The sequence below is a fragment of the Hyposmocoma kahamanoa genome, unplaced genomic scaffold (assembly GCF_003589595.1).
Source record: "Hyposmocoma kahamanoa isolate Upper Pololo Valley unplaced genomic scaffold, ASM358959v1 88, whole genome shotgun sequence".
NCBI lineage: Eukaryota > Metazoa > Arthropoda > Insecta > Lepidoptera > Cosmopterigidae > Hyposmocoma > Hyposmocoma kahamanoa.
In genome coordinates this window covers 7,332,495-7,347,894 of record NW_020654466.1, presented here as the reverse complement: position 1 = coordinate 7,347,894, position 15,400 = coordinate 7,332,495, and the positions used below count along the sequence as shown (strand labels likewise).

At 40.8% G+C, this 15,400-nt stretch overlaps 2 protein-coding genes across 2 annotated transcripts in view; one reads left to right on the top strand and one right to left on the bottom strand.

Annotated features, from left to right (window-relative positions):
* The window catches only part of LOC113235615, a 46,158-nt gene extending 36,304 nt beyond the window's left edge, over nt 1-9,854 (bottom strand). Inside the window, exons 1-8 of the mRNA XM_026471385.1 lie at nt 9,621-9,854; nt 8,179-8,256; nt 7,883-8,013; nt 7,629-7,805; nt 6,128-6,205; nt 5,554-5,676; nt 4,158-4,223; nt 419-517 (exon numbers count right to left, since the gene is read on the bottom strand). Coding sequence (XP_026327170.1) covers nt 419-517; nt 4,158-4,223; nt 5,554-5,676; nt 6,128-6,205; nt 7,629-7,805; nt 7,883-8,013; nt 8,179-8,256; nt 9,621-9,765 — 897 coding nt within the window. The 5' untranslated portion in view covers nt 9,766-9,854. The remainder of the gene's footprint in view (nt 1-418; nt 518-4,157; nt 4,224-5,553; nt 5,677-6,127; nt 6,206-7,628; nt 7,806-7,882; nt 8,014-8,178; nt 8,257-9,620) is intronic.
* Nucleotides 9,855-10,350: 496 nt separating this feature from the next.
* LOC113235725 lies at nt 10,351-14,790 on the top strand. The gene is made up of 5 exons (XM_026471595.1): nt 10,351-10,565; nt 10,646-10,776; nt 10,858-10,921; nt 10,989-12,644; nt 14,511-14,790. The coding sequence occupies exons 1-5, from the start codon at nt 10,436-10,438 to the stop codon at nt 14,606-14,608; spliced, it is 2,079 nt and encodes a 692-aa protein (XP_026327380.1). The 5' UTR covers nt 10,351-10,435; the 3' UTR covers nt 14,609-14,790.
* Nucleotides 14,791-15,400: the final 610 nt, after the last annotated feature.

Genomic DNA, 15,400 nt, shown 5'->3' with positions numbered 1-15,400 from the left:
TAGTACAGCAGCAAGTACATCTCTAGACGAACTGTCTTTCTTACAAGGAACTCTACTGCTACAATTAGTCTATACACGACTATTTTCTAAGTTTATTGTAACGACTAATAATGTTATTAGTTGCTACCTATGTATGTACTACCTACCATATGATAATTGCTATTTTTGTGCTATAAAAGTCAGTTCATACTATACGTTTCTTTAATTGTATTTTTTTATTATTACATCAAGTGACGGCACGAACAAATCGTGCACCTGATGGTAAGCTACACGCCTGTTCATAACAGTAACTCAGAGCTTTAAATTACAAACAAAGCACTACCACTGCGCCCGTCACCTTGAGGCAAGTTGATATATCCCATGTGCCTGTTTTTTCACCATACAGGTAGTAACTAATAAATAGGTAGTTATGGCATACCTTAACTGCTCGAGTTTCAGTATTTCGGAAGCAAACATATTGGTCTTTAGCCGGTGTCAATGGAACCGACGCAGACATCGAAGCGGACATCAGTGACTTCTATTATGAACAGAACAACCTCGTCACCGCGTTATAGTGCCTTTCCACCAGAGATGTGCGACGTAGCGAAGCAGTGTGCGAGGAAAAAATCCACCAATAGGATTACTTTATTTTCCTAGCCTTGCGTAGCGCAGCTTCGATGGAAAAGGGTTAGCGGAGCTAAGTATTTGTACATATAAAATAGCGAGAAATGTGTGCGAGAGATGTGTGGGAGGGATACGGGCGAGGAATGTGTGCAAAACGGTGTAGGAAGCTAGAGCTACTGAAAGTATGACACTAACTGACACTGACATATTGCCACCGCTCACCCCACCACACCATACCCCGCCCGCGTATAGCTGAATAGAGTTCGTAATGCATTCTTGCACAGCTTTGGTGGAAAACACGACACCGCTTCGCAGCGCCGCGCCGCTACACATCCTCGCATCGGCTCTCTCCATCGCACATCGCTGGTGGAAAGGCAGTCTAACACAAAGAAAAGGTATTTATCTATTAAGGCGATGAGGTGCCCAAAATCGCTGAAATATGGTGTTTTTGTGTAAGCTTCTAGGCGATAACATAGCACGTGGAATTTTGAAAATAGTACATTCTGTAACACGTATCTTGAAGTGTGGCTTGAAAATCGTAGAATATTGCTTATTGTCATAGGTAATACAAAAACTGGATTATAGTGAGACTCTGGTGGTTATTTTTTGACATATTTTTCTCGGGCAAACCAAACTTGCTTACTACCAAATTTGGTGTGGTTATCTAAATGGTACTTATCTTGATCCTGACACTTTATTTGTTTTAAATAAAAGACAAATAATAAATTTAGGAGTAAAAAGTAACTTTCGCCTTATAAAGTACGAGCTAAATATTTGCTTGCAAATTATGGACAGGCACTTAACAGTGTGAAAAAATATCATACCCAAAAAAAATTAAATATAATGCACCAATTCGTTGAAATCAAAACAAAATATTTAAAAAAAGTCAAATTTAGCCATTAGGTGAGGAAAAAAAAGATTTTTTGGTTGGATTAGAACCTAAAACACAAATTATTCAAAACAAAAATAAAGTTATTGTTTGCGTCCTTGATTATTTAGTAAAATTGCAACGTTGAAAACTTCTGCTGCGTAGCTTGCGTTCGTGGGTTACGTTGCCAGACCTCTGTTTTGACATGGTTTTGACAAATTAATTTATATTGTATTGTAATCGGCTGTCTACCATCGAGCACGATACTTACGAGATATGTAGTTGGACATAGTTATGCAAACTATAACCAACCCACAAAATGTCACATTCGAGATAATTAAATTTTTGTAAAAACAGTGTGAAGAAATAAATAGGTAAGTTATTTGAGACTAGAGATGCGCCGAGTACTCTTTTGCTCGAGTACTCGGCCGAATAACTCGGTTCATGAGAAGAGTACTCGGTTAAAATACAGTATCACAGCTATAAACATAATAAAGTAAAATCAACAATATATTTTATATATTCAAAAGACATTTCTTACTAGAAATTGTAGACAATTGTAACAATTTCTAGCAATTTAGTAATTTAAAAAGAAAGTTTACATTATTAATATTTAAAATTTAACTAAGCAAGTCATGCTGTAGGAATATTTACAAGGCTTTCTGCGCGTTCAGGTAATAGTCTGTTCATTTTTTCTTCGTACACATTACCCGCTTCGGCAAATACCTGCTCGTTATACACAGTGCTTGCAGGTGCACATAAAAACACTCGTGCTAACTGTGCCAGTTTTGGATATTTTGTTTTATGCTCTGCCCACCATTGGAAAGGACTCTGCTCTCGCGACAATGTTTTAAATTTTTTTTTTAAATAAAGTTTTATTCAAATAAACCTGACTCACAAGAGATTACAAAAAAAGACAATTAAATAAAACAATTCATACAAAATTGTAAGTAGGATACAAAACGATATAATGTTAACTCCAGGCATTTTTATCGTTCATGTACTCATCGACAGCATAGTACCCTTTCGCCAGAAGTTTATTATAAACTTTCATTGACATATCGTCCTAATTCTAGAGCAACGGGGGCTTTTAGGATCATCGCGTTCCGGTTGTAATGAACCGAGTAAACTCGGCCGAGTACTCGGCTCGGCAAATGCTAAGCCGAGTAATATTCGGTACTCGGTTACTCGGTAAAATTTGTACTCGGCGCATCTCTATTTAAGACAAACGATGTACTGTAGCAGTGAGAACGATATTCGGAATTTATTATATTATATAGCAATAAATAGAAAACATTATGTATCTTTTTATTTAGTTAACGAGAACCATGTTCTAGTTTTCGTAATGAAAACGCCAAAGATCTACAGTACTTCAGCACTTGTGACATGGATCCGTTTAGCATATTTAAAAAAAGACATTATATGAAGTTAAGCAGCAAGGTTCTTTTTAGCTATTAAAAAGTTACTTATTTAGGGTTAGTACCCTGAAGGACTTTTATTTTCTCCGTTTTGGTTTGGTATGTTGCCAGGATCTTTTGTGAGCGGGTAAAAGACACGTCTGGTGTTCTACCTAAATACATAACTCAATTTCACTCGAGGTGTGGGTTGTTTCTTGTTTGCATAACATGTCCAGTTCTTATATGCTTTGATATTTTTTGGTTTGATAGCATGTGTGTATTTTAAGTACAACGCCATCTGTTAGCGGCAATCAATATTATGTTAAATGAAGCGGAAGGTCCAACTACCACATTCTTACCGTATAGGGGCGTCATTGCAATTTAACTACAAACTTTTTGGTATTCTGCTCTTCAAAGACGAGTCGATGGCCCGTCGGGACGAACAACTCGTGCGTCTGGTGGTACACGCCACGCCTATCCACAATAGTTGCAGAACCACTCAGAGCTTTAAATCGTAAAGATCTTAGGGGTACTGCCATGGTTGAAAGGCCCATGTGCCTGTAATTTCACCAGCGGTGTACTAATATCACATATATTTGATTTGGAGACTAAATTGCCGAATAAACGAGCCGAAAATGAAGATTTACGTGGTGGTTTTGAGTAAGACAACACCGATCGTTAGTGATTGAATGAATGAATGCCATCACTGCCATTCCACTGACACTCCATAAAGAGCGGTTACAAACGACGACTTTTAACAGCGATGCAAACGCGATGCAAGTGCTCGATTGCATCGAAACAAACGCGCGATTTTATAGCTACACTTGGGATTTATAGGCGATTGCATCGATGCAATTGCGCGTTTGTATCGATGCATCCGTGCATTTGTATCGATGCAGTCGCTTGTATGCATCGATGCAATCGTCTATAAATGGCAAGCGTAGCGTTTTAATCGCGGTGTTTAACCACTGTAAGGGTCGTATTCTAGAACTCTACTCAATGCTCAAGTCAGGATTGCACTGGAAACACAAGCACTGGAAATACGACCCTAATGGCAGGGACTTGAGTATGATTTCGAGTGCTTTAAACCATACTCAAATCCTGACTTGAGCATTAAGTAGAGTTCTACAATACGACCCTAAGCATCAACTACCAGTGCAACTACATTTTAGCAGAATAGCAAATATTATCATAATTGCAATATAATCACAGTGGTGTCTCAATGGAATTACAATAGACTACAGGTTTCAAGAAAATTAGCAAAATTGGTGCTGCTGACGTTACTATACCTTTGAAACGGTTATTGTGATACCGGACATTGTGGTTGTCGGAACAGGTTTATTTCTTGGTATTTTCTGGAAAGAAAATGTTTAATATGTTGGTTATCAATATTTCTTTCTACCTCGTAATGCTTTTAATTGCAATTAATTACAGTTTTATATATATATATATATATATATATATATATATATTATTTGGGGGTTGATGTTGCTCGCTTCCGTAGGTTTACCCTCGATACCCTACAGTGACCCCCGAGTGGTGCTAAAGAGTAACAACTACTGGTGGTAGGCTTCGGCGGTGGCTAATCACCAACCTTCCGACGTAGTCGAGTCGCCAAATGGTTGTTACCGTGTTCCGACTCGTGTTCGGGAGTTGCCATTAGGAGGTCGGGTCTGAACAGTTGCATTGCGTCTGACGACGAATTGTAGCTGCTTGTACTGCCACACTGAGCACTCGGTTCTGGAGGCTAGCGGGATCCGAAGCACGGTGCACTGCTGGCCGACTGTGGGAAGTTAGGGGCACAAGTAGCGGGAAAGCCACCCGTGAAAGGCTGCCCCGCCACCCAACGAAAAATGCCCCACCTTGCCGGTTGACGACCGAAAGGGAGGACCAGGTGGCCATCTCCGGGGGGTTTCGGACGTCCCCGCGGTCTCCAAACCGATTATACCCTCGTGTGGCAGTGTGAGTTTGCTACTTGGTTGAACACGTCGCAGTGCCTCGTTCAACTGTCTTCCTCCTGCCTATTCACTTCTCAAAACAATATCGAAAGTCATAAAAAAGGAAAAAAGTTTACGCAGCGGTTGGGAAGACGCCCCACTAAAAGTGCACCTCACTAATATCCGAGGTTTCCGCTCAAATCTCGATTCGGTCCACCACCACCTTGAAACTGAGACGCAGGTCAGATATCCGACAGACGCAGTGTACCTTAGCTACCCCAGCTGTCTGAAGCACAGGTCCGTACCTCGTGCCGGAGTCTACGTGTACGTTCGTGACAACATCTGTGTCGAGCGTCTCAAGAACCTTCAGGCTCCGAGTTTTACTGTTTTGTGGCTTCTGGTTGACACAGGAGTTACATAAATAGTGTAATGCTGTGTTTACCGCCGCACAGTGGAGATCAGGAGACGACCAAGTTGTTCCAACGTCTAAGTGAGACGTCTGATGAGGCTCTGCTTAGGTACCCAGCAGCGCAACTAGCCATTCTGGGAGATTTTAATGCTCACCATCATGAATGGTTGTTCCCATACCAGATGACCGATCACGCTGGGAGCGAGACGCTTGCGTTAACACTAAGCCTTTCCCAGCATTCATGCAGTTTTGTACTGCGTAGCCTATGCGATTAAATATGGCGTTTAATAAAGGTTTTCATGACTGTCTTAAGTAAATTGGTTTATTTAAAAAAATTACCTTAATAGCCCTCGGTACGTTGATTAGTATCCCGGATGCGCAAGAGTTGGGTGTACGCGTCCAGCGAGGGCCGATAGACGCTTTGCGCTCCAGCTCCCAATGTTTGACTTCTTCCTCCGAACTCTACAATTGTCATCATAACATCGTTACAAAGTTATACAAACTTATTGCCGTATTGCAAATTTTCCGAAAACCAAAATACCTTACTACAATGAAAACAGTATTAGTAGTGGTTTGCAGTAAGCAACCATGTCATTGATGGTTAAAGCCAGAAGAATACTTGTGTTATATTGCAACCGCCATCGCCAACCCGAATTATCCAGAACTAGACAATACTGATGAGCAGGTGATCACGGCATTATACCGGTTAACCAACAAACTTCTTTTCAATTCAATTGAACATGTGCGCGCGCGGCCGCGCGTCGATATCATAGTGCTTGTGTGGACACGAAATAGGTCATGCTTGTTTACTAAACTGTCAAACCAATAAAAAATCAAAACATAACTTCTAAACATTACTCTTGAGGATCTAAAAATGACATTTTTCCTCTACTTTGATGAATACGATACTTACATTTGATTTTGTATTTTGCATACATTCGTCGTTCCAATCTCCGCTTGTTTTCTGCTTCTTCATATCTGACATAGAAGTCTGAAAATGCGCGCAGCATTTGCTTACTTTATACGTTTTAAGAGAGAGATATTTTTATTTCACATGTGGATACATGGAGTGTAATGTTTTGGGATAAATGAATAAAAAACAGCGTCGCAAGAAGCTGTACGACAGTAGTCGTCGATAGATATGTAAAAGTATGAATTACGGTTTGCATTCAACTCTATACCACAGAACGTGAATTCACTAAACCATTTATTTAAAAAAAACGAACAAAAAGTGATACTTATCGTTTTTCTTACTTTATTGACAACAATTCTGACTAAAGAAGAGTTGTCAATTCTGTCGATCCTAATTACATATATTATAATATACTCGTAAAACTGAGTATAAATTAAAATATCAAATGAAACATGAACTTTATTTGCCCAAAAAGTACATAAATTTTGTGTCAGTACCTAAGTACATTAATATCGCTAATCTATTAGTTTATTCTTAACAATTAATTATTTTGTTTGTCTAAAATAGAACTATTGAGTCATGCGATATATAAAGAAGATTGAAATATATTAATAAATCGACATAATGTTTGTATTTGAAATATGGACAGCGCATAATAAAATATTTACGAAAACATTACATTACGTTAGCCCGCCTGTAAAGAAAAGTCACTAAGGATTGCATGAATTTACAGTCTACCTCATAGGCGTCTATTTTTCCAAGTTATAAGAGGAGAACATTTTAGTAATTTTATATACATAGCTAAGTACACGCGTAATGTTCACTTACAGTACGTTACCACTCTTTCTAGCTGGCCATTCCCGACCGCCGCGCTCACTACTGGTTGGACGTATCGTTTACCGGATGGACTCTGCGCTTCAAACGAGTCCGCGACCTTTTCGCGACATTAAGTCGTCTCTTTGTGCAGATGGATGATCACAAGCGTATCATTCGGTCCATCAACCTCTCTTGCCATATATCCCAGAGCTCCAGCACAACGATCGAAAATGGCCAGCTGTAGCGACATGGTGAGCGGTGCCGGGTATTGTGTGAGCGTAGAGGCTTCAAATGCCGGTGGCGTAGCCGCGGGAGGTGGACATGTCCTCCTCAGAGGGGGCCTCGTAAGGCACGCCGCAGCAGAACAGCTGGCGCACGACGCGGGAGACGCGCGAGGCGCGCGAGTCGCTGCGCGGCAGCCCGCCCGCCTCCTCATCGTCAGACTACAACAACAATAAGCCTCATGTGTGTCTGCGCTTCGCCCCCGCCGCTGCACACACGCTACAATACATGCGACAACTACAAATCGAGGGACTTCATAGACAACTTAGTCTAATCGAGAAATGATGTAGCGTGCGGGCTGCCGCGCTTCTATATCAGCTTGCTTTTGTGAACACGGGACAGATTTTTGTTTATTTACTAAAATATCAAACCAATAAAGAATCAAACGCATTTAAAAATTTACCCATTCAGAATGTTTTGTGGGGAGTTCGGAGGTCCGCATCTCGACAGTATCCTCCGTTATTTTATCGTCGTCAACGTCGTGTATATTTTCCATTGCCGACTTTTTGAGTTGGTTAACAGAGTCAGCCGTCACCGACTTCACGTCTGACGGTATCGGTTGCAGTGATGACGTTCCTTTCTGTGACAAACATCCGATAGAGTACATAAATATATGCACGCTATAGTAATAATAAAGTTATTGGTAATGTATCGTACCCTTTCAACTTCTACAGGCGCCAGCAAGATCGACTCCGGAGACTTTTTTTTGACAGCTTCGGGTGAATCTCGTCTCTTGGTGGTAGAAGATAAGTTTTTCGCGAGATTATACTTCGTTTTTTCAGAGGAAACTGATAAATAAATTTTTAACATTTATCACCCACAGAGCTACTTTAAACCAAATAAAAACGAAAGCTACTTCTTTCTTGATATTTCAAGTAAATAAATAGTACTACATCACTGTACATAAATATTATGACCACCCTAGATAAGTGTACGTATTCGAGAACACCCACCATAATCGACTTCCTTTCGCTCCTTTGCATCGACTAAGACGGTATCTTCCAAGACAATTTTGTTTTCTTCTGTGACCGCTGAAAGAAATCAAATGTTAATAATAGGGGTTTAAATATGAAATTGCCGATTTATTTTACTGGCCACTTTAAATTAAAATTAAACCTGTATGGTGTCCGATTTCAGAGTGAAACGTTTTTCACACGAAAAGTAAAACATGCTTAACTTAAAAAACATGATATTTGATTGTTCGACTTTCAATTGTTTTTACATTCAGCTTTTAACGTGAAGACAGATACAGCGAAAATCTGAGTACCTAATTTTCGAATACGAATTTCCACATGGAGTTAACGTAGCAGAAACTGTCAATGCTGTATTTGGAGAGGATACGGCATACGAAAATACGGCAAACGTCGGCAATACGGCAAATTAGAACTTGAAGAAAGAACCACGAGGAAGACCAGTCACAAATATAAATAACGTTGAATTGAAGGTAATGATGGAAGCCGATCCGTATCAAACTACCACGAAACGTCATGGTTTAATGTTAGCATACCCACAATATGACATATGGCGTTTGAATAATGACGACGGAACTCGCAGCAAAACAGCTTCACCGTTATTGCTCTATGATAACGCAACACCTCACACTGCTTGAGAAACAGTTTTACTACTACAAGACCTGCAGATATAAATTATCCATCATCCTACATATTCGTCGGACCTCGCCCCGACCGACTACCATTTTTTCCCGCAATTTGATTTTTTTTTGTATGGAAATAAAATTCCCAGGAAGCAGTACAAAAATCCCTTCACACAGCTGTGGAGTCCAGGTCTCCAGACTTCTATCGCAAAGGTTTAAATGACCTTCCGATTACATGGCAGAAATGTATAGACAACAAGGGAAAAAACTTTGATTAAACAAATATATTTAATCTTAAAAAAAAATGTTTTAATTTTTCAGTGCGAAACGGCAATTTCATACTTTAACCCCTAATAATATATAACACCGAATAAAAACCCTTTTCTCTTTTCATTGCAAACAAAAACTCCCGTTTTAATTTAAAATATCTCCTAACTAAATACTAGTAACTTCGTTTTGTAACGTATAACTTTTCTGGTATAATTTACGTTCCTTAGCAGTAATACGTTGCACATTTTAAAACAAATTTCAAAATAATACCTATATGAATGAAGCACAATTCAACTACTTGCTGGCACTGTGACTTGACTTGTTACAGAGGTTTTATGATTGCTAGAAAGCACACAGTTTCGGAAATATCGTGAATTTAATATTTAGAAAACGAGCTTAGAGTTATCTGTACAACAAAATCATTTTATCAAAGATGTTTAGCAAAAGTACTATACAGCTATGTTCGTCAAAACACTGTCAAATCTGATGATAAACTAATCGAATGTCCTTCAGCTCAGTGAGGGTACTCACACGGCACGGGGGGCGCCCGGGCGCGTAAGTGACGCTGTTCGGGTAATTCCTCTTGGCTATGAGCCTTGTTCCTTCTGCCCTCCAGCTCCTTCACAACTGACGAGCTCCCGTCGTTAGCGCCGTTTTTGTTCTCTAGCTCCGACATCTTTTACGGCTTAAGCATCCATGCGTAATTTCTACCCTCACTAATTTGTTACCAGAATATCGGCTAACAATTTTTTTGAAATCTACAAATGGGCGAAACGTCACGCTTACAAAATTTTGACAGCCTGTTTATCTTGTTTTTCAGTATTTTCCATTTTCGAAATCATGCTACAAAGAAGTGTTTATTCTATAAATTAGCTTGAACATTTCAGCTTGCTTTTCGGTGCTAGAGTAGAATCGTTTCATGGATCTTGAATGTTTTGCAGTTATTCATTATATACTTCGCGGTATTATGATATATAGATGTTCTAAATAAATCAAGCAATACATGCTGCGGTCCACCGGAGAGTTCTGCCTGTGCACCACCGTAACCAGAGCGTGTATGTGAATAGATTTCGATGTTGCTGCATCGACATTTGCTTGACTATAATCTTTTTGAATACAATCTAACTTGATGGACAGTTTCGCAAGAGTTCGACTTGTAGCATAAATTCTGCCAAAGTAATAAAAAGAAAATCATAGATTGCCAATCATTGCGGTACGTCAGAATAATGTGAAATTTTCTTGTTCTTTTCTTTCTAATAAACTAAATTATTGTTTTGGCCATTTTTTATTTTCTGTCAGGCTATTAAACAGTGTAAATATGCCGGGCAGGAGGAAAATAATATGTGATGGACACTAAACAGTCTCCATCTAAGAAGAAGCTGATATCCATCAAAAAAGAGAAGTTTATGCGTGAAGTAGATTGCGACCGCAACTCTGGGAACCAACCGCGTTTCCCCGAAAAGGAATTCCTTTTAGGTAAACTCAAGTTTATGATTGTTTTGATGATTAACTGGTATATAATATACAATATAGTATATTTGACTTTTTCGATGCAGATCTAGAAATATTTCGAAAATCTCCGACTCAACGTCAAGCTTCGCAGAGAGTTCTCTTATCGATAAAGCCACGCGCTCCTGCCATTAAAACTCTCTACATTGCCGAAAAGAGTCGTTTCCACTGTAGAAAGGTACTGTATCTCGTAAATTATGTCAAATAGGTATGCTGCGCACTAAGAATTACGAATTGTAAGACTGTCTGCTTTTCACAGGGCTCTGACAAATCGTATTCTCGGTCAAGACTTGGCATAGGAGATCACTCGTCTTTTACCACATGTAAGTAGCACTATCGTTGTTTATTATATTTATGATCGAATACTTAATCGAACTTTTATGTTTTTAGATTTCAGTAGCGAGGGTGAGTTCGATTTCCACTCTGTAGCTTGCGGCACAGACAAGAAGGTTCTTGTTTCAAGTGATTTCGAAAGTGAAGAACTATCTTCGACCACAGACGTCGAGAGATCGCCGAAACTTTCATTATGCACCCAGGTTGATCACCGGCAATCGATAAATGTGTTCAAAGCCCAAAGACAGTCTGCAGAAAAATGCTATGTTTATACTCAACCTCAGTTTACTATGAACCTTCCTAAAGTCCAGATTAAAACCGAGAAATCGAAAGTGGACCTAAACAAGGTCGATATCGGTACTTTGATCATTACGAACACGTCTTCCGAAGATTCGGTCCCTATAAGTAATAATCTCCTTCACAAGCTGCTCAAAAGAATTGACCACCTGGAACGTAAGATTTTACGACAAGAAATGGTATTTCGTTCCATTGATCCTAATATACAATTGTCTTCGTCAGATGAAGAATGTAAAGAGTACAAGATGAGAACGGCATCGGGATCCGGCTGTAGCTACATTCAGCAGTACAGCCACATTCCTGAAACTTCGGCATTCCAGCGGTATGCGCAACAGTTCTCTCCAATATCACAGAGCAAAGCGACTAATTTGGAAAAAGAACATAACTCCGAGCAGTACAGCCGCGATTTCACAGCTTACGATGGTATTACTGCGCGTGGCAGACGTCAATGTGCCTCCGTGCCCTGCAAAAGGGAGGAGTTTCCTAAAGTGGCCGCCGAAAGGGTGCATAAAATACGGCACAAACTTAATCCAGTGCGCGATTACCGTCTTATGGACACCGTTCACTATTTAGCACAAGGTGAATTTGCTCCTCGAGACGATGGCATAAAGTTAACACCATCTAGAGAAGGTGTTCTCAGTGATATTATCTGGGAAGATGTTTGTCGAACTCACTGGCCTAATACGCGCCTCGGTCGTCGCAACCCCCCACCACCAGAACGCGGCGGCACCAGGGGCGAACTGCAGCGTCTTATCGATAGCTTGCTGCGCGAGCGAGTGGCGCACGTCGAGCGCAGAAGACGTCGCCACTACAGGATCGTAAAACTTAATCATCGCAACGAAAACTGTAGATCGGTCGGCAAAACTGGGGACATCATTGTGGCGAGCCATAAAAAAAAGGATTGCAACGGTGAGCGAGAAGTTCCAATCTGCGACCATAACGCTGCCAGTGCCATGATGACAACTAGGCGCTGGGAAGATGACTATCACCATAAAAGTCACAGGAGCCATGATCGTTTGATGTTTACCGACATGCGGCAAAGACGCCGTTATCGAGCTGAAGACTGTTCACCGGGGCCGAGTTACCTTATTCCCCATGGACCAGGTAACAGGGAACCGACTTGTTGCTACCACACTACGGATAGAAACAGGATGTCTGCGCCAAAAGTAGAGCAAACGCACCCCAAAACTGCCCCTGAGCTGAAGGCTAGCGGTAGCAGTTGCACCACCAAACCTCCGAGGCATCCTCGCCTCGTCGTCAAGAAAGATTCGTCCCTACGTAGACAGAAAGAGGAACCTAATCTAGAACAGTACATCTTATTGCCTACTCTTGTCATACGCACGCCTTCTAACGTGAAGCGGCAGAAAAAATTCAACGAGTTGTACCATCGTATTCTTAACGTACAAATGAATAAAGGTTAGAAAGAAAATATTCTTAATTATAACTAGGAAATACTAGAGGCCTGAGTATCAGACCAATACTCACACTATCAGCTGATTAGCACAACCGTAATACTAGGCGGCAAGAAGGTTGACGACTCGCCGCGTACTCGACTCCCCCTGGCCGTCCACTGAACTTCTCCTCGCTATTCACTTTGTCCCTCGTCATCCGTGAATGTTTGTCGCACTTGTTTCTAAAATATCTCATTAAGGGCGCTCTTTCACCGCGAACATGCTCTTGTAATGTAACGTTCAAAACCGAGCACTACAGGCGGTGAAAGAGGTGAGCCGTGCATTCGCTGCGCAACACTTGTAACATTCGGTAGCCTTCTTCACCGGGATCATTCGCCTGTAATATAACATTCTGTTCAGATTGTAAGGCTGCGTCTCCACCAGATATAGAGAAATGTTTTTCAAATTTTTACTTAAGTTAGGTGCCTGTGAGTGCCTTTGAGTGCTTTTGAGTGCCCGCGAGTGCCTTTGAGTGGCCGCGAGTGCCTTTGAGTGCCTTTGGGTGACCACGATTGCCTTTGAGTGCGTTTGAGCGAGTGAGTGCCTTGGAGTGCGTTTGAGTGAGTAAGTGCTTATGAGTGCGTTTGAGCACCTTTGCATGCCTTTTAGTGCTCGCGAGTGCCTTTAACTACCTTGCAGTGCATTTTAGTACCCTCTAGTGCCTTTGAGTGCCTTTCAGTGCCTTAGTGCCTTTGAGTTTTAGTGCCTTTACTCAAAGGCAGTAAAAGGCGTTTGGGTACGTTTGAGTGGCTTTGAGTGTCTTGAGTGTCTTGAGTGTCTTATGTGTCTTGAGTGTCTTGTGTGTCTTGTGTGTCTTGAGTGTCTTGAGTGTCTTGAGTGTCTTGAGTGTCTTTGAGTACCTTTAAGTGTGTTTGAGTGCCTGTGTGTACCTTTTGTTGCCTTTGAGTACCTAGGCACTAAAAGACTCTCATAGGCTCTCAAGATACTCAAAAGCACTAAAAGGCACTCACGGGCACTAATAGGCACTCAAGATACTCAAACGCACTCAAGGGCACTCAAATGCACTCACTGGCACTCAAAGGCACTCAAGGGCACTTATGGCTCTCGTGGTCACTCAAAGGCAGTCGCGGGCACTCAAAGCGCTCCTGGTTCTCGCGGGCACTCTTTGCTACCTCACACATCTCTGGAGGAAACGCAGCCTAATGGAATCTTGAATGTTACATTACAGGCGAATGCTCGCCGGTAAGAGAGGTAGTTTGTAATGTAATGCGCGCAAACGAATCTTGAATGTTACATTACAGGCGAATGTTCTCGGTGAAGGAGCGCCCTAAAATTTCGCGATTTACTAGTTTTATTAAAATGACAAGTGAATGATCAAAGAGTAGTAGGCGCACAGCAATGCTCAGGCGGTACGGTGTTACGAGAGAAACGACCATTATTTTGGTATAATATGCAAAGTCCTGTTAACTGGGTAAACTGCAAACTGCTGTTACCGTTGCATTGCAAATACTACGTTAAGCAACACACGCACAATAAGCGTTTCAGTGGTAATTTATGATAAAACCTTACGATCCCACCATTTGTTAGTGATGATGTGTGGAATGTACCACTATTTTCAATGTAATTTCTTAAAACGCGATTTGCCGCATACAGAACTGATTTTTGAGGTAAGACGAAGCTGTTCTGATACTCAAGCGTTAAATGAACGCCTTTTAGCTTGGCTTGTGATCTTGCTCCTTCAAGCAGAATTAAAGTTTATTATGATTACTGTAAGCCCAGACGAAATAGTGCACATTGGGTGAAGTTTATGCCCAGCAGTAGACTACGATGATGATAATGCTAACATTGTCGAACTCGTGTGTTGTTTCAGATTATGAAAGCGCTGTGGTATCGGAGGCTGCAGAGTGCAATCCAGAGCCTAGTCCTAACAAGAAAGACATAGGATTTAACATAAACATTGCCACATGAAAGTAAATAACTAACACCTACACAATTTTGGGAAATATGATAGTAAAATATCTCTATATTTCAATTAAATTTATTAAGATTCTTACAAACCTGAAATATTTGGTCCCCAATGACAAGTATCAAATGTATTTGATTAAACTTACAACGCAATAGTAGTGAATGCTGGTACACCCAAATAAAACCAAATTAACAATAAAATAGCGTTTTATTTAATATTTTAAAAATAAGTTACTCTTCGCTGAAACCGGTATTTACAAATTGTTTCTTCTCTGGTTTTGGTCTTAGACTATAGAAACCAAAGGACATGTAATGTTGGACATGTATAAATCGAAACGTAAAAATATTTAAGGTAATATACAGGCAAGGTAAAAAAGACAATAAAAACTTAACTACTAGAAAGTAAAACTAGGATTTTTAAATTATATGAATAAAATTGGGTCCCCGCGGCAAGGTGCCCAAGATGCTGGCAGCGTTCCCCCTTTGTATTGCTATGCTAATGTGTTGGGCAAGGTAGCTGCCGGCCTTTGGGTTTCCCAGACAGCAAATTTTTTCGATAAAATTTTGTACAGATGAAGGGCACTGGGACCCCACGGGCCAAGGGTTTCGACTCCAAAGGCTGTAAATAGGTAGTCGGAGCCGAGATCCTGCTACTTATTACTTTTTATTCTTTCCGCCAGCTCAGCTGCGGAGCCAGCCCTCTTGTTGGTGTGCTGGAGATGGGATGAGACAAGTGTGTCGGCACATGTGGCGTCCCACACCAGTGCCACACGATTAATGTATACATATGATGCA

Coding starts and splice junctions, on each gene's coding strand:
- LOC113235725 (XM_026471595.1), top strand. CDS start 10,436: ATGGACACTAAACAGTCTCCATCTAAGAAGAAGCTGATATCCATCAAA. Junction 10,777..10,857: donor GTCGTTTCCACTGTAGAAAG/GTACTGTATCTC, acceptor TGCTTTTCACAG/GGCTCTGACAAATCGTATTC. Junction 12,645..14,510: donor TAACGTACAAATGAATAAAG/GTTAGAAAGAAA, acceptor GTGTTGTTTCAG/ATTATGAAAGCGCTGTGGTA.